Genomic DNA, 18,647 nt, shown 5'->3' with positions numbered 1-18,647 from the left:
GATATGAATTACGGTTTTTGGAGGCTGAGGCAGGTGTATTGCCTGAGGTCAGGAGTTTGAGACCAACCTGACCAATATGGTGAAACCCTGTCTCTACTAAAAATACAAAAATTAATCAGGTATGGTGGTGTGTGCCTATAGTCCCAGCTACTCAAAAGGCTGAGGCAGAAGAATTGCTTGAACCTGGGAGGTGGAGGTCGCAGTGAGCAGAGATCGTGCCACTGGACTCCAGCCTGGGTGACAGAGTGATGCTCCATCTCAAAAACAAAACAAAAACAAAAACAAACAAATATCATGTTTAAAATACATCTCTAGTGGGATAAGAAATCCTCATTTAATAAATAACCATTGAATAAAATTTGCTTTATATCTATATATTGAACCAATATGGCAATACATTTCACACAGATCCAAAATTTAAAAACAAAATTTTAAAACTAGAATAAAAAAGTAGGAAAAATACAACAGTAGAAACAAATATATATTTATTTATTCAGGTCATTTAATAGGGAAACCGGATGGATAGTTCCAGCTTCCTCATAAAACTTTCTGATTTTTAATTTGCAAAAGGAAATGCTGTACACCAAATAGAATAACAAAAGCAGCACAATGGGAACACACGTGCTACACAGAACTAATAAAAGAACAAACTCTTCCAAGGAGGAAGAGAATTTGTTCTGGTAAATAAAAAAATCAAGTCCCAGGTGCCACTTGTAAAACGTATAACCTTGCCAGGAATTAGAGAAATGCAACTGAAATGACCACGAGTGATGTGGAGGCATGAAATGTGTTTGAAATAATTTCAAGTACAAAAGCCAGAATGGAGAACAGTATGCACATGTGGATTACAATGACATTCAAATGAAACATGCATGCAGGTTGGCAAAGCTCTGAAGTGAATCCGGCATGACATAGAACTTAATGATCCTTCGCTTTTTTCCCCCTGCAAGATGCTTACATTTATTTAAAAAAATACAAAAGGCTGGGTGTGGTGGCTTACACCTATAATCTCAGCACTTTGGGAGGCTGAGGTGGGTGGATCACCTGAAGTCAGGAGTTCAAGACCAGCCTGGCCAACATGGTAAAACCCTGTCTCTACTAATAATACAAAAATTAGCTGGGCATGGTGGTGTACACCTGTAATCCAAGTTACTCCAGAGGCTAAGGCAGGAGAATTGCTTCAACCCAGGAGGCAGAGATTGAAGTGAGCTGAGATCATACCACTGCACTCCAGCCTGGGCAACAAGGGCAAAACTTCATCTCAAAAAAAAAAAAAAAAAAAAGAAAGAAAAATACAAAAAATTGCATGTTGTCATGTTACATCAAAACAATAATAGTTTGGTTAGAGGGAAAACCCAGTCCTCATTCCTCCGGTTTCTACGTGGAGACATTTTCCCCTGGGCTCCTGATGCTTGCCGACCCTCTTGCCCCTCTCCACTGCTATCTCATTGCTGGGTACAAGCACTGGCCCTTGTGTCTCCACTGGGGGAGCCCATCCATCCTTTCCCTCTCCTGCCCTGGACCTGTGTTGATTCCAGACTCAGACTTTCCCACTTGTTGGGCTGATTCAAGGTCAAGGCTGGGGGAGGAGACTGATGAGGCCCCTCAATGACTTCCTCCAGCCCAGCTTTTGCCAGTGATCAAGGAGATCCCCTACTTTGATCTCCCATTTATCTTATTTCTCACATGGTTAAGACACTCGGAGACAGAAGAAGAGTGCTAATAGAGGGCCCCTCAAATCCTTAACAATCTGGAGACTCAAGGGAAGAGAATGCTTTTCCCACCTCAGGTAAAAATCGAAGGAGGCATTGATAGGTGATGGAAAGGATGCTGTTAGAAACCATGCTCTCCTGAGAGGCCTGCGTCTCAGTTAACAGAGGTGTGCTGGTGAATGCCTCTAATTTATTCTCGGAGAGACAGGTGGGCTAAAACGCAGCCGCAGTGGAGAGAAGCCCTGACTCTGAGCACAGGGTGAGCCCTGTTTTATCATCCTTGCCATCACTAGCTCTCAACAAGCCACTTAACTTCTGGGGACCTTAGTGTCCGTCCCTTGAAAAGAAAAGGACTGTGTTAGATGATGCCTGACTTCCTTGCAGATCAAAGTATTCTCTGCATGAGGGCTGGAAGAGATGAGAAAAAGTGACCCCACCCAAACTTGCAAATAATCCTAAAGTATCAGATGAGCTAACACAGCAAAACATTTTATACTCAGGTTTTCTTTTTCTTGTCTGACTTACTGTTTAGACCTAGAAAGTAAATGAATGAATTTCTGCTATTCTTGGCTAAAGTTTTATATTCTTATTTTTTAAAAAAATCTTGTAAGTAAAGTTTTCATATAGATCTAGAAATTTGTGCTCTGCACAAAAAGCCTCCTTACACAGTAGAGAGACAGGGAGGAAGAAATAAAAGGAGAAAGAAACATTTCTCCAGCATCTTTCGTGTCCAGCATTATGTTGGACTTTTTATATGTGATAGTAATAATAATGACCTCTGAAACAGTATTTCAGAGAGCTTACTATGTGCCAGGCTGTGTTCATTGCAGCCATCCATCCATCCATCCATCCATCCATCCATCCATCCATCCAATGAAGTTAGTACCAAAATTACCCTCATTGTTGAGAGAAAAGTGAACATTAGAAAGTTAAATAACTTGTGTGAAGTCCCTAGTGCAGTAGATGCTGAGCTAGTACTATATGGGGGGTGGGGGAGGGGAGGGGGGCGAGGGGGAGGGGGAGGGGGGGAGAGAGAGAGAGAGAGAGAGAGTATGTGATTTTAAATGAAATTTAAAATGTGATTTCATTTAAAATGACTTATTTGGAAATTTCAATTCCTTAATGATAGCAATAATATAGAATACTTTATAAGTAAGACACGTAGTTATCATTGACAAAACTCAAACTGTCTTAATTATTAGTCCTTGTAGCAGAAAATAATGAACATCATGAAATCACGATATTTATGCTTCCATTGTAAATAAAAATTATGTAAGTAAAGTGCCATGCAACAATTTTAGACTAAAAATGATAAGAAGAATTGGCTACCCTGCATCTTTGTTGGTAATGCAAATGTGTTGAATTTACACATGCATGCTTGCAAAAATTCAAACATATTTTAATTTACTAATGATCACCAATGATGATAAAGCAACATAAAAAAGTTGAGCCACCCTATGTTAAAGCAAATAATTATCCTTGTGAAGACACAGAAAAGGAGCCTAATGCAAGCATTTGCTAATTGCCTTTTCCCTCTGAGACAGGAGCTGCTCTTCTGCATGTTCTGTGTTCTCATTTTAGCTTCCCAGGCATGCCCTTTGTGCATCTCAGAGACTAAGGTGCTTTCCACACAAGTGTCATTCTGGTGGGAGTGGTTCTAACATTAGTGAGGCTGAAATAGAGACTTCGTCTTATGTATTTTTTTGACACTGACATATGTTTTCTATATGAATAGAAAAAAAAATCCACTCATTAAGGCGGCATAGCCATCCTTTTGTATCCCAGAGAGGTGTCATTTTAGCAACAAGATGTAGAGCTTTGATAAAGCTTCTGTTAATCCCAACAAGCTTTTAAATCACTGCAATCAAAGCTACTAGTTGCCCTCATAGTAAAATGATGTGCTGCGTAACAGTTAACTAAGTCATAATTTATCTAAGGATTTCACTGATGGATTAAAAGCTCTAAGCCTAAGAAGCTGGAAATGTTTCTGTGGCATTTATCTCTGTTGGAGATATTTTCTCCAGTTTGCCTAAGACTTTTAAACATACAGCATAGAAAGCAATATATTCCTTTTTTTTTTTTTTTTTTTTGAGACGGAGTTTCGTTCTTGTTGCCCAGGCTGGAGTGCAATGGCATAATCTCGGCTCACCGCAACTTCCGCCTCCCGCATTCAAGAGATTCTCCCGCCTCGGCCTCTCCAGTAGCTAGGATTACAGTCATGCACCACCACACCCAGATAATTTTGTATTTTTAGTAGAGATAGGGTTTCTCCATGTTGGTCAGGCTGGTCTCAAACTCCTGACCTCAGGTGATCCACCTCCCTTGGCCTCTCAAAGTGCTGGGATTACAGGCATGAGCCACTGCACCCGGCCAAAAGCAATATCCTTATTAAATGTTGCCTATTTACTAATGAGTGTTACTATCATTTGATGCTTGGGCATTTAAAGACTTGATAGTCTTACTTGGAGAAAAAAAACAAACTAAGGTGGTACAAAAGGAATTGTGATTTTTGTCATTACTTTTAATTAAAGCTGCAATTACATTTGCAACAACCAAATACATTAGTTCCTTGGCACATTTTTCAAGTGAGGAAAATTCATTTCGTTTGTGTGTGTGTTTAAAAGTCTCTGTGTACTGTCAGAATTGGAGGCAGACACTGCCGGGGTCCATAGGGCCAGGGAACCTATATTTTCAGAATCCACAAGTCAGAGACTTCCAGTTTTTACCCCTACCTGCAGCCAAAAGTCTTTGGATTATTCTGACCTGTATATATGCAAGAACAATCTTGCAAGAGCCATGATGTTCTTTTCTGTCTCATGCAGGCATCTTTGTGACTCACAAAATTCTTCTAAATCCAATTACCTTGAAAATCTGTGCAAAATTTATTTTCATTCTCAGAATTTAATTGATTCTCTGTTACTCAGAGTGGATATTTTCACACATGGAATGAAATGGTACATGTTTTTGTGTTCAAAGAATCATCTTGCTTTTTGTTATTGTGGTTTTTGTTCTGAGTTTAATATTCTATTTTGATTTTAATAGGCTTTTCCTTCTTGCTGAGAAGCCTTTGCCTAAAACATTAAATAGATGAGATGCAATGACGTTCCATCACAAGAGTGGCAAAGACATTGACCCTGGGTAGCTTGTTTCAGCTGCACTTCCCTGGAGCTAATTCCTGCTGAATTTATTAGTATTTGCTGCCTCTCACTGCACCTCATGGTCAGTAAACCATGGCTCATGTGGAATCTGGGCTGCTTCCCCTGCCTTCAGCCTTCTGGTAACCTGAGCACCTCACTGCATGGAATTGCGCGGTGCCTGTCTCCCCAGGTATGGTTCTGCCTCCTCAGCAGTCTGCATGCCAGTGCATTGGTTCTTAGATGATGTATCCCCATGAACTATAAGGACTCTGACCACTATTTCCAAACCATGACTCTGGCTCCAAGGTTTGTAGCTGCAAGAGGAGTTACCATCTTGCTATTCCTGGGCATTTTGATATAAAAAATGCAACTGGGGCAGAGATTGAATATCAAATGAACAGAAAGTCACAGTTTCCCTCCTATGCAATATGATAGTCTGAATCTCACAGAATCAACCACGTGTGCAAGGGGCCTTTTTCAACATTAGTAGAGTAGCCTGGCCGAGCCTAGCATTCAAGATTTTAGAAAAGGCTAGAGTTAATCAAAACCACATTGAGACACCATCTCACGCCAGTTAGAATGGCGATCATTAAAAAATCTGGAGACAACAGATGCTGGAGAGGATGTAGAGATATAGAAATACTCTTACACAGTTGGTGGGAGGGTAAATTAGTTCAACCATTGTGGAAGACAGTGTGGTGATTCCTCAAGGATCTAGAAATAGAAATTCCATTTGACCCAGCAATCCCATTACTGGGTATATACCCAAAGAACTATAAATCATTCTACTATAAAGACACATGCACACTATGTTCATTGCAGCCCTGTGCACAATAGCAAAGACCTGGAACCAACCTAAATGCCCATCAATGATAGACTGGACAAAGAAAATGTGGTACATATATACCATGGAATATTACACAGTCATAAAGAACAATGAGTTCATGTCCTTTGTAGGGACTTGGATGAATCTGGAAACCATCATTCTCAGCAAACTGACACAAGAACAGAAAGCCAAACGCCGCATGTTCTCACTCATATGTGGCTGTTGAACAAAGAACACGTGGACTCAGGGAGAGGAGCATCGCACACTGGGGACAGTTGGGGGGGTAGGGGAGAGACAGTGGGGGGTGGGGAGGGACAACATGGGGAGAAATGCCAGATATAGTATGAACCTAAAGTAAAATAAATAAATTTAAAAAAAAAAGCCTAGAGTTGGGGTGGGGGGGCAGTTATAGGGGATGGCCATTTCAAAATTCACACAGCTCTGTTTCTCTAGTTGGGTTTTCAAATAGGGCATTCACTAGACTTATGTAGTGGTGTTCAAGTTCATTAAAATTGAATAAAATTCACAAAGCAGTTCCTCAGTCAGAGTAACCATGTTTTAAATGCTCCACATCCACATGTAGCTAGAGGCTACTGCCTTGGTCAACGCAGATAACAGAACATTTCTGTTACTGTTTAAAGTTCTGCAGGAAAGCACTGCTCAAGGTGACTTGGAAATCACAACAATGGGCCTTACACGTATGCAAAAGTCAATCCATTTCTGTAACAGAAAGGTTAAAATGATGCTGCTACACTGATCTCCACCATAATGAGCGGCTGGCTCAGTGTACTGTAGTCCTGTTAGAGAAACTGCAGTTGTGGGAAACCTGGAGTGCTGGGATGGGGGATGAGCTCCAGGGTACACATGGGCAGTGGGAGCCCTGGGAGCAGCAGGACAGAACTACAGAGGTCAACACAGCCCTTGGAGGAGTCCTGAGCCTTCAGCGGATCTCAGCTCTACCTGGGTGGAAGTGGGGTGGGGTGGGGACAGTGAAGAGGACTTGAGAAAAGCATGAAAGGAGAGCAGAAGAGCAGGGAGGGCAGGTGGCTGGCGGAGACCACAGCTCAACATTTATCGAGTATCTGCTCTAAGCAGGTGATGACCTAACTCCCCACATTGGATTATGTCCTTTAAGCCCAAATGGGATTATGTCCTTTATGAGATGACAGGCAATGGCCACAGTGGAGTTGAAGAGTTCATCATTTCTTGGGAGAATGGAGTGATTCCCAGAGACTCTAGGAGGATCACCTGGTTGGTAACAGACTGCCTTCAGTCAAGCAGGCTGGGGCCTGGGAATAGCAAAAGGGGATCAAAGGAAAGTATGGCCTTGCTGGCAGCAGCAGTCTAGGCTCCTGGGGTCATATTCAATCAGAAAGCAGAGTCTAGAGAGATGAAAAGATGTCCTGTATCTTCCATAGATAGAACACGAGGGAGCTAGGACCAGAACCCCTGGCTCGGGACTCCTATAAGAATACTGTTCTTTCACCCATTATTAATGGGGTGGCGTGCGCCATTGACTTGTCTAACTTCACACAAGTCTTGGGCAAAAGTATGAAACCTGGAACATTTTTCTAAGCTATTTCCAGCTTTTCCTTCGCCAGCTACTAGCCTCCCGAAGTCTGGCTGGCTTTCTAGTTATAAAGGTCAACACATGTCAGTGGCTGGGGAGTAGAAGAGCATTGTAAGGCTGGGGGTACATGGATGAGGTAGTGATGCCCACCATGCTCCATGTACCCTGCCCTTCCCTGAGTTCAAAGAAGGGGTCCAGATAAGCAGTTAGAAAGGGTGCTTTCATGGGGAATATTCCAATATGAATTTACATTATGCAGCAGCACTCAGGGAGTTGACTGTACTTGCAATACTTAAACTTACAGAAACATTTGTCAAAATTAGGAGGAAAACATCTGGTCGTTATCTCCCCAAATTTTCATCTATGAGACATGAGGGTAAGTCTGAAAAACCTTTGTTGCAAAATTTTCTTGCTCTTGTCAAGATACCACCAAGATGATATAGACTTCGTTTGTTCCCTGTACACTGTGGTAAGAGCATGCAATGCAGGAATTACTGCAGCCATCTTGTCACCATGAGGAGTTATAGCCCAAGGATGGCATCCATTAGCCATAGTGCATAGCTGATGAATGAACCAGCCCTAGAGCTGCCCTACAATTGGGCTTTATTACGCGAGTTTCATTCTTTCACACAATAAATACGAAATGAACACCAACAAACTCTAAGATTGTTCAAAGCATTTGGGATACCTTAGAGGTCAAACGCAAAGATGATTAGCCTGTGGACTTTCTAAATTTGGCTATTGTTTCAACCTCTTTAACTTTTTTATTATCTGCAACCACAGCATCTCAACTTACACCCTGCTGACTGCATATTGGCTTCACAGGTAACTGAAGAATCTATATAATAGCACAAAAGTAACCAGAAGGGCACTTCTTATTCCTGATCTTGTTCTCATTCCTCGTCTTATTTGATATATCTGCATTTGACAGTGTGGGCCATTTTGCCCCCAGCTGAGCAACAGTCTCTTATCTTGGCTTCCATAATGCTACACATTTCTGGTTGACCTCCTATTTTTTGACCACTTCTTGGTTTTTGAGGGTACTTCTTAACTCCTCGGTCATTTTTTTTTTTAACTCTCCCAACATTAAATGTTGGGGTTTCATGGAATTTTCTATCAGGGCCACCTCATTTTCCTACTTTACGTTCTTTGAGAAATACTATCAATTTACATAACTTTACAATAATGCATACACTGACCAGTCTAAACCATCTCCACCTAGCCCAGCACAGATCTCCCTCGAGTTTCATGTCTGTATATTTAGTGGTCTACTTAGATATTTGGATATCTCAGACTCAATGGGGACAGATCATCACACTGTTTTATGTCCTAAACTCACTTCTCTTGGGATACCAGCTCAGGGAATGGTCTATCCAGTTGCCCAAGCCCAAATCATAAGTCTCAGCCCTGCCTACCCTCTTTCCTCACTTCTCCAGATCTAAGTGGTCACAGGGCCCTTCTGACCTCAGCTCCTGTAACTCTCCAGTCTGTCCTCTCTTTCTCCACACACTTCCTACCCTTTCTCACACTCCCCACCATTGCATCCTCTGAATCCCAGCAAGAGCCGGCTAGCTGCTCTCCCTGACTCCTGTCTTGCTCTCCCTGCAAGTCAGTCTCCCTGCAGGCAGTGTGATGAGGCTGCAAATCTGATCGTGTGGAAAACCCTCCCGAAATGCCTCACTGTTCTCAAGATGAAGACTAAACAATGAATATAATTTTCCAGCCTGCATGACTCTCCCTTACCTTACAGCCATGCTGGGCACTCTCGTGCCTTCCCTTTGTTTATTCCTGACTCTGTGCCTCCCACTGTACTGGTCCTTCGGCTTGTAACATTCCACCACCCCTCCTAACTTCTCTAGCATAATTCTGACTTACCCTGCAGGGTTCCCTCTAAGATACTGCTCCTTCCAAGATGCCTTCCGTAAGTCTCCAGACCTGGGTGGGTGATGCTTCCATATACACCTGAAAGTCCTATCCTTTCTCCATTGTAACTGCCAAGCAGCCTAAACCCATCACCAAGACTGTAAATTCTACTGGCCAGAGATGCCTGGCTTGGCCTTCCTAGTATTCCTGGTGCCCAGAATGGTGCCTGAAACACAACAGGTACTCACAAATATATAATGAATGAATACATTTATGGGGAATGCTTGTCATTACAATAATAATTATTATTTCATTAATTTAGGCTTGGGATAGTGGTTTTCTGAGACAACAGTGTTGCTTAAGAGAATTTTTATCACAATTGCTCTTTCCTCTTATTGGTTAAACCACTTTCCATCTGTCTTAACACCTTTACATTTTTAGAGGTGGATTTTATTTAAAAAGCAAGTCCAAGTAAACCTATTGTATGAAGTGCTTAGGTGCTACACAAATGATTATAGGTTGTTGGTGCTGAAAGTAAACACTCTTTTCATTTTCACATGGTTACTCCAAATCACAGCTTTCAGAAAATGCCATTTCTAGGTGAGACATCAGAAACAGCTAAAAATGGGACAAACAACAGTGCCTGGTAAAGGTTGTGAAAAGCATTTCCCATAAAAGTCAAGAATTTAAAAGTCCATGCACCTGGAATACCAGATAAACCATGGGATTTAAGAAGGCTCGAGTCTACATTTGTCTCCTCTAATACAGAGGAGAAATTTTCTTTTTCTTTTTAAAATATGATGACCTTTTAATTTAAATATGGGGCTTTTTCATCTTAAATGTCAGAAGAGGAAAAATGCAACCCCTGTTTAAAAGACTTGTCCATTTCAGGAAGCTTCTATTTGTGTTTATAATTAAAAATAACACCTTCCAAAATGCTGCTCCAACCTGATTAAGGGAAGAAACGTCCCTCGATGCACTTTATTACTTGCTGTGCCGTGTTATCTCTAATTCCCAGCACACAACAGAAAGCGAAGTTGCTCCCTGGCACGCTGTCATTTTTATTCTTTCCTTGAAGGATACATGCCCTCCTGATCTCTTTTCCCCTCCCTGTGGGATGACCTCTTCCCCCAGGTTAGGTAGGACTGCAGCGGAAACTACTAGGTGAGCTACAGCAGCCTCAATGATCTCACTGCAGGCTGCCACATGCAGGTTGTGGAATTGTCTAACATGCAGGGATAACTTCATTTCATTCGATGGTAGAGAAGAGGTCTTCTTTTCCCTCCCCATCCTCTCAACAAAGGATACATCCACGTGAATTAAACATACCCAAACTATACAAAGTGAGTGACGTGGTGATAGCATTGAGGCTTCCTAGAGAAATTCTGTGATAGAAATAGCACAATCACCACTGCTATCCCTAACATTCTACAAACACAGCATCAGGTTTATTTGTAGAGATTACCTGCAACAGCTACTAATAGCAATATTTATTGAGTTTCTCTGACAACCAATGTGCAGAGCTTTCCTGTGTTCCTGTAAATCCCAAATGAAGGACCTACGATCTCAGCAGGGGTTTTAAGAGTGCACACTCACTGGCTGTGGCTTAGGTTACATCAGTAACCTTTCTGGGCTTCAGCTGCTTCGTGTTTAAGTAGGAATAATCAGTAGCTAGCCAGGTGACTTCTTGAGATCCTTGCTAAGTCTGAGAAATATAATCACTATTTTACTAATGGCCAAACAATATACAGTTGATCCTAATGACATGGGTTTGAACTGCATGGGTCCATTTGTATGTGAATGTTTTTCAACCAAATACAGATTGAAAAACCTGTGTTTGGAGGCCTGATGTTTCGTACATGCGAGTTTCACAGGGCTGATGATGGGATGGGACCTGGTATGGGAGGCGGTCCTGGAACCAGTCCCTTGCACATGCCTTGGATGACTACACTAGACTGACTTTGCTATGTTTTTCCCATAACACTTAAAGACACTATCTGAAACTAGAGCATTTGGCATCCATGTATACAAATACATGCATAACATTACCTATTTAAATAACTGGGAATAAAGTTTTATGGACCATAAAACTGAACAAACAAAAGGGGATCAGTGTTCTTAGTATTCTGAATTTTGCCAGTGCAGGTGAATAAACCAAGTCACGTGAACATGCAGAAATTGCCCCATGCCTGCATTCATTGCTTCCTATTATCATTTGCTGAACATCAGTTTTGTCCCAGGCACTGCTATAGACACTCGGGCTACAACAGGGAACAAATTAGATGAAGACCCCTGCCCTGCTGGGTGGAGCTTATGAAGTGAAGTGAGGAGAGATAGGTAAGAAAAAATTAACATGATAAATACATACTTTAGATGTGTTTGAAGGTGGAAGGTGATAAGAAAAAAGGAAGGAGGGCAAGGGGTCTAAGAACTCTAAGAACTTAGAGAAGGCAGCAGCAATTTGAAACTTGGTGGTTGCAGAGTAAGCTTCACTGAGAGGGGGACACCTCAGCCAAGGCTGGAAAGAGGAGCCTGCCATCTGGACATCTGTGGGAAGAGGCTTCTGGATGAGCGTGCAGCCAATGCAAACCTCAAGGGCGAGGAAGCAGGGATGAAGTGGGACCAGGGAAAGGGAATTTGTAGGAGGGATGAAGGGAGCGAAAGCAAATGTTAGGGGTTGGAGGGCAGATTATGCAGGGCTTTAGGCTGTTGTAGAAACCTGGAATTTCTCTGAGCAAAATGCGGAGCCACTGCAGGTTTTCAACGGGGAGTGCCATGCTCGGATTTACAGAGTAATCAGAGAGAAGCAAATGCCACAGTAAGGCTTTCATTAAAAAGAAACATACCAGGGCAATCTGAAGAACTTAAGGGCTCATGAATGAAGTTACAAATTGCTTTAAAGTCGTAAAGTTTCAGAATCTTTCGGAATCTGCCCATGCCCCTGTTTGAGCCACCCGGTCACTTCACTTAGATCTCTGTGAAAATATCACCTTCCGCAAGAGGTTTTCCATGATTACATTTACCTAAAATCACAACCCCCTTCTCCTGACTTTATTTCCTTACCCTGCTGCTTCATTTTTCTTCAGAGTACTCATCACTCCTTGGCAATAAATACTATATGTATTATTCCCTATTTCCGTTAGTAGAACGCAAACTCTGAAATGGTAAGATTCTGCAATTGGTTATCACCGTAGCTCCACACCTAGACAGCTCCTTGGCACGGAGGGAGCACCTGGTGCCAATTTGTTGAATGAAGAAATACATGCATAGTCCAGGAGCCAAGGAGAACTTTAATTAAACTTTGTTTAGTTTGTTTAAATTAAGTTCAAATTTAAGCAAATAAGTTATAAGATTGAGGAATAAATACAAATAAACTGTCGAATGACAGATTATTTTACACCATTAATTGGTTTAACCTTTTTTAGAGCGTTTGTGGTTCATCTTAACGTTTAAGTTGTGTTCTTTACAAAACAATCATAGTCATATTGTAGAAAATCTGGAAAATGGGAAAAAAAGAACCTACAATTTTATGTCCCTGCTACCATCACAACTAACGTGATTTTAAATTTCCTCTTACGTGGTTTTCAACGTGTGCTGCATTCTTATCTGGCCTCAATATATCTTGAGATCAAACAATTTCCTCTGATTTTAAAACGCTTACCTAAATCTCTAGACTGTAAAATTACGTGATTCAATATGGAAGCCAACCTCCCCGCCCCCCAAAAAAGCTGTTGAATAACTATGCTCTTCTTGTCTTTCACACTCTGTTCAATGAGGAATCTCTGTGCTAGTTCAATAGACACTTGAGATTATTTCTCTTAGACCCAAGCTCTCATTTTGCCTGAATTAAATTCATTGACCAGTTAGGGATTTTAACTGCCCCCCCCAAAAAAATGGAAAGAATTCTGAGAACTGTAAGAGTAATAAAACCTCATTAATTTTATGTGTACCCTGCCCAAATAATTACGACTCACAAATCACTACAGTTGATTTTCATGGTTTATATGAACAAGCGGGGCATTATCAAGCAAAATCAAGAATGTAAAAAGCACTGGAAGAGAAAAATCTTACCTACTAAAGAGAACAAGTTATTTTCCACCACATCAGTAGTATCGTGCACACACACAGCATAACTGCAGTACAAACAGAGGCGGGGCCTGGAGACTGCATGCAGGGGGACAGGCTGACATAGTCATTACAAATCAACTCGGCAGCTGTCAGGGTCCATGCATCTCGGGTGGAAACGATTTTGCTGCAGGTAACTCACTAGAGTCATGTGCGCTAACACAAGGAAGTGGTGCAAAATGAGGAATTACCAGCCAGGCAATAGGGAATGATTGCTCCAAACCTATGAGATTTATCCTTGAAACGAACAACTTGAAAAAACAGTCTCTTTGCCATTTGCTGTTCATCAGGTTGCGGCAATAAAATTTTATTTCGTTTACCCACCAGAATCTCAGATACTGCAAGAAGAATGATGTTATAGAAAGGAAAGAACAAATGACAGGAAAAGACTTGCTTAGAGGCTCAGAGGAAAGCCAGGTGGAACTGAATTTGGCTACAGAAGGCTGGGGTCTGGGTGGACACTGACACTAAGGCCATTCTGAGGAGGTCATGGATCTTTGTACCTTTTTAATCCTCAGACAAAAGGGAACAGTGATGTTCACCCTTCTGAATTCTTGGGCCTGTTGACAGGGTCACCCAGGGTAAGGCACATAAAGAGTTTGAAAAAAATATAAAGGACAATGACGATGATGATGAGACTAATAATAATCACAGCATGTTAACCCTGATTGAGACAATTTATAGGTTGCTATAAAGTCACTGTTATAAGAAAAGTCACTGCTCTATTTTGTAGGTGCCATCTGCTGCACCTCATCACATCACCACCCATACTTTCAGATAAAGAAAGAGAAGCACAGAGAAGTTAAGCAACTTGACTAAAGTTGCACAACTAGTCATCAGTGGGACTGGAATTGAATCTGATTCCAGGGCTCATGCTCCTGACTGTAGACAGATTATAATATAAGGCAATGAGATTAATATCCACAGTGATATAAAATGAATGCTTTTATCAGAAAATCCCACAGAAAACACAAACCTATACACTACTGTGTGCAGTGAAGTTTTTGTTTTAGCCCATCTCTTCTCCTCTTCCCATCATCCAAACAGTAAACATTTTTTGCATCTCAACTACATCAGACATGATTTGGGGCTTGGGGAATCCCAGCATCTGAAGCCTCTGCTCTCCTATAGTTTACGTGCTAGTGAGGAAAGTCAGTCAACAAACAACAGAAACAGCAGACAGCAGTTAGTTCAAGAATCAAAGTAAAACAGGAGGCTGTGGTGACAGGTGAGAGGTGGGGACTAGACGGGTCCTTCCCTCTGCAACTATCTATCTTTCTATCTATCTATCTATTTTTATTTTTTGAGACGGAGTTTCACTCTTGTTGTCCAGGATGGAGTGCAATGGTGTGATCTCGGCTCACCACAACCTCTGTCTCCAGGGTTGAAGCGATTCTCTTGCCTCAGCCTCCCAAGTAGCTGGGATTATAGGCACATGCCACCACGTCCGGCTAATTTTGTATTTTTAGTAGAGACGGGGTTTCTCCATGTTGGTCAGGCTGGTTTCGAACTCTCAACCTCAAGTGATCCACCCCTGCCTCAGCCTCCCGAAGTGCTGGGATTACAGCATGAGCCATTGTGCCTGGCCTTTATTTATTTATTTCCTTTTTTGAGACAGAGTCTTGCTCTGTTGCCTAGGCCAGAGTACAATGTGCCATCTTGGCTCACTGCAACCTCCATCTCCTATGTTCAAGTGATTCTCCTCCCTCAGGCTCCCAAGTAGCTGGGACTACAGCCACCGTGCCTGACTAATTTTTGTATTTTTAGTAGAGATGGAGTGTCACCATGTTGGCCAGGCTGGTCTTGAACTCCTGACCTCAAGTGATCCACCCATCTTGGCCTCCCAAAGTGCTGGGATTACAGGCGTGAGCCACTTATTGAGTGCGAGTCCTATGTTAGCTCCATGTGTGCTGATGGAGAAAGATGCTAGTGTGATGGAGGCACATCGCATGCTCTCGGGAAACTGCAGACTGTTGGTGTGGTCTTGGGGTACCAGCAGTCAGGAGTTCCTTGAGAGCAGGCTCAGGGACCCTCCGGCCTCAGGGACCCTCTGTTTCTTTCCCCATAAAATGAGGCTTTTGCTCCAACAGTCTGTGACTTCTTTTTATTAAGTCAGGAATTCACTTAGGCAACTCTTAACCCAATTATTAGATGTAATGGAAATAATAAATGCTACAGTAGACGTATTCTCTACTTTGGAATATTCCTGAGGGAGAAGAGGGACTGTTTAACTGGATCTGAACAAGTTTTAGCTGTAACAGTAATATTTATTTAAGCACTTGGGTGCTTATCATATAATATTATATTTTTAGTTAGACATTTTCCCTCTCTCCTGGGGGGTGAATATGGCGAAAGGAGCTTATAATAAAGCATGGAGATTTAAAGCCAGAACAAGGGATGGGCTGGGTGCAGTGGCTCACACCTGTCATCTCAGCACTTTGGGAGGCTGAGGCAGGTGGATCACTTGAGGTCAGGAGTTTGAGACCAGCCTGACCAACAAGATGAAACCCCGTGTCTACTGAAAAACAAAACAAAACAAAAAGTAGCCAGGAGTGATGGCGCACACCTGTGGTCCCAACTACTCAGGAGGTTGGGGCAGAAGAATCACTTGAACCCGGGAGCCGGAAGTTGTGGTAAGCCGAGACTGCGCCACTGCACTCCAGCAGGGGCGACAGAGGGAGGCTCCATCTCAAATCAAACAAAAAACACGGGAGGGTTGGGGACTCATACAGGAAGCAGGACACTGAAGAAAAGCGACAAAAGGGGATTCTTTTCTCCTGGAGACCTTAATGCACCAAAAAAGTGGTATTTTGGTATGGACATACATGGAAGTCGACGGATAAAGATGGCTTACCATCTGGCTTGCTTGGCCCCAGGATGCTTTGATACTGACAGAATGTAGTGTGGAATCGTGCACCTTCACATTCTGCCTCCATTACGCCTTGCCACCAGGGCAGCGCAAGAACTAGGCCACTTTCCGCTTGCATTTCAGGCTAGTAATTTGCACTAAGAGAAGATACTTCAAAAGTACCATGGGGAAGGCCCATGACGGGAATGGAGGAAGTCAGATGCACCAGAGGAATAAGAAGCAACCCACAAAACAGTGAAATCTGAAAGATGTGCTAGAACCCAGAAATACAACCTGCCTTGTAGTAGAACACACATGAGGCACATAGAAGACCTACAGAAACATGGTGAATGGACTGACCGGCAGATTACAGGAGCACTTTGACTATCAGGATGGATCCTTAAAGTAGAATGTTACGTGATTTAATCATCTGGCCTGCCAGATAACACCTGCCTGAATCAATAAGACAACCTGACATAGACAATCACTGTTGATGAGTGTAGTAAGATTGGAAGTGACAGTCTGGGGTATTTCACTTAAAGCACTAACAGCGGGAGAGTGGTCTTCAGACTGAGAGAGAAGAGAGAGAGGAGAGGGGAAGAAGAAGAGAAGGCCATACATGCAAGTTCAATTTAAAATAGCAAAGGCCAGCCATGGTGGCTCACGCCTGCAATCCCAGCACTTTGGAAAGCTGAGGTGGGAAGATCACTTGAGTTCAGGAGTTTGAGACCAGCCTGGGCAATGTAGTGAGACCCTTTTTGTACAAAAATACAAAAATTAGCTAGGTGTGGTGATGTACACCTGTGGTCTCAGCTGCTCAGGAGGCCATGGCGAGAGGATCCCTTGAGTCTGGGAGATCAAGGCTGTAGTGAGCCATGATCGCACCACTGCACTCCAGCCTGGGCAACAGAGCAAGACCCTGTCTCAAAAAATATATATAAAATATATATTAAAAATATGTATATAATATATATATTAAAAATATGTTTATATATATTTTTTGAGACAGGATCTTGCTGTTTTATATATATATGTATATATATGTAAAATAAAATGAAATACTGCAAAGCTCTTAGAAGACTGAAGGATACTTGATATGCCATGTAGACTACTTACATTCATATTTAAAGACAATAATCCGATAAGCAAAGGACAGACGGTATTCACTGGCAAATATCTGTGGAATGTCAGAGCATTTGAAGCCCTGTAATACTCATTTAAAATATCTTAAATGTGTAGTTACATATCATAAATTTATCTCCTTCAATTTATTCTACTGTGGGGAGATGGACCACCAAAAAAAAAAAACATGTTAAGGAAATCCTAGATGAGTATGGATTTCTCCCATTTGTCTTGGGAACTCCTAGTGGCTGAAAAGGCCTAAACAGTTGACTCCACCCTGGCCGGGTGTATCTGCACACCTACAGACTCACAGCCCATGCCTGCATCATTCCTGCAGCCTCAGCATTTTGCTTAGCCTCCTGTGGTTTGATTTTGACGCTGCGAAAATGGGAGTTTTGTTTCCCTCATCTCATATAATCCTGACAGCTTCAGCACTGTCTGCTACGTTCTCTTTTCTCTCCAGAACCGTCTGGAGTTTCAGTGGTTTAAATCCTGATATATGGTGGGGCACAAAACGAAATGCAACTCCAAGCAACATGCACGCAGATTCCACACGTGACTCTTTGGCCTAGGGAGGGCAGACCAATCCTCCTTACCTTTATCATAGATTTCTTTCAGGACTCCTCGCTTTATCAGCTCTTCTCTGCTTTGCCTCATAGATATTTTCCTTTCCAGGGCTACAAACAAAAGACAGAGAGGCAGATGTGAGTATGTAAAGAAGCTGTCTTCTAAAGGATCCCATGTTAATACATATGGCAATGCAATGTACAGGCAGTTACATTACGCAATGTAGCGTACACTGTGTAAAGCACAATGTAAACTGTGCTTTGCTAATGTGAGCTAATGAGGCATACCAGTTAATATGTTTTGATACTATCATAACAAGCCTTTTAATCAGATTATATCATTTAAGCTTCCAAATAATCTTCAAATTACCACCTATGAGAGGTAGGCATTTCTTAATTAATTGAACCCCAATTTATGGTTGAACCTGTAGCACAGGACAGCTCAACAACTTGTCAGAGGCACATGGCTACTGAGTAAAGGAACTGGGATTGAGTGCCAGAAATGCCACCTCGGATGAAAGTCTTACCGCACTTTATTGAGCACGGCACTTCCTCCAAGGAGGGACTGCTGTTTCAGTGATCCAGCTCATAGATATCACGCCTCACTGATGATTTCGTTGCTTCCCAACTATTTTTAAAAGCGACGTGAAAATATCTTCAGAGAAGCTCTCTGGTGTGGCCTCCCAGGGTCTGGGGGCAATACTGTCTAAGGGTAGGGGTGGCTTCCACGGCACGGCCCTCTACTTTTTCTCTTAGGCTCCAGGCTAGAGCAGCCAAGTGGAGAAGGAACTATTCAGTTACCCGGTGCGCCTCTGCCATGGCCCAGCCATGCACCTAGGGCAAGTGCTTGGGAAGACGGTGGTGAGGCTGGAGGAGGA

General features: G+C 42.4%; 1 protein-coding gene across 15 annotated transcripts in view; it reads right to left on the bottom strand.

Moving 5' to 3' along the window:
- Nucleotides 1-18,647, bottom strand: part of PHACTR1 (phosphatase and actin regulator 1) — a 588,779-nt gene that overhangs the window by 117,030 nt on the left and 453,102 nt on the right. For all 15 annotated transcript variants that reach the window (XM_012476554.3, XM_012476555.3, XM_012476558.3 and 12 more), the window contains one exon: nucleotides 17,800-17,880. In XM_012476554.3, coding sequence (XP_012331977.1) covers nucleotides 17,800-17,880 — 81 coding nt within the window. The remainder of the gene's footprint in view (nucleotides 1-17,799; nucleotides 17,881-18,647) is intronic.

The sequence above is a fragment of the Aotus nancymaae genome, unplaced genomic scaffold, assembly GCF_030222135.1.
Source record: "Aotus nancymaae isolate 86718 unplaced genomic scaffold, 86718_ANA_hifiasm-v0.15.2.pri h1tg000051l, whole genome shotgun sequence".
NCBI classification, from domain to species: domain Eukaryota; kingdom Metazoa; phylum Chordata; class Mammalia; order Primates; family Aotidae; genus Aotus; species Aotus nancymaae.
The sequence above is the reverse complement of the archived record's forward strand: the minus strand, read 5'-3'. Positions and strand labels throughout refer to the sequence as shown.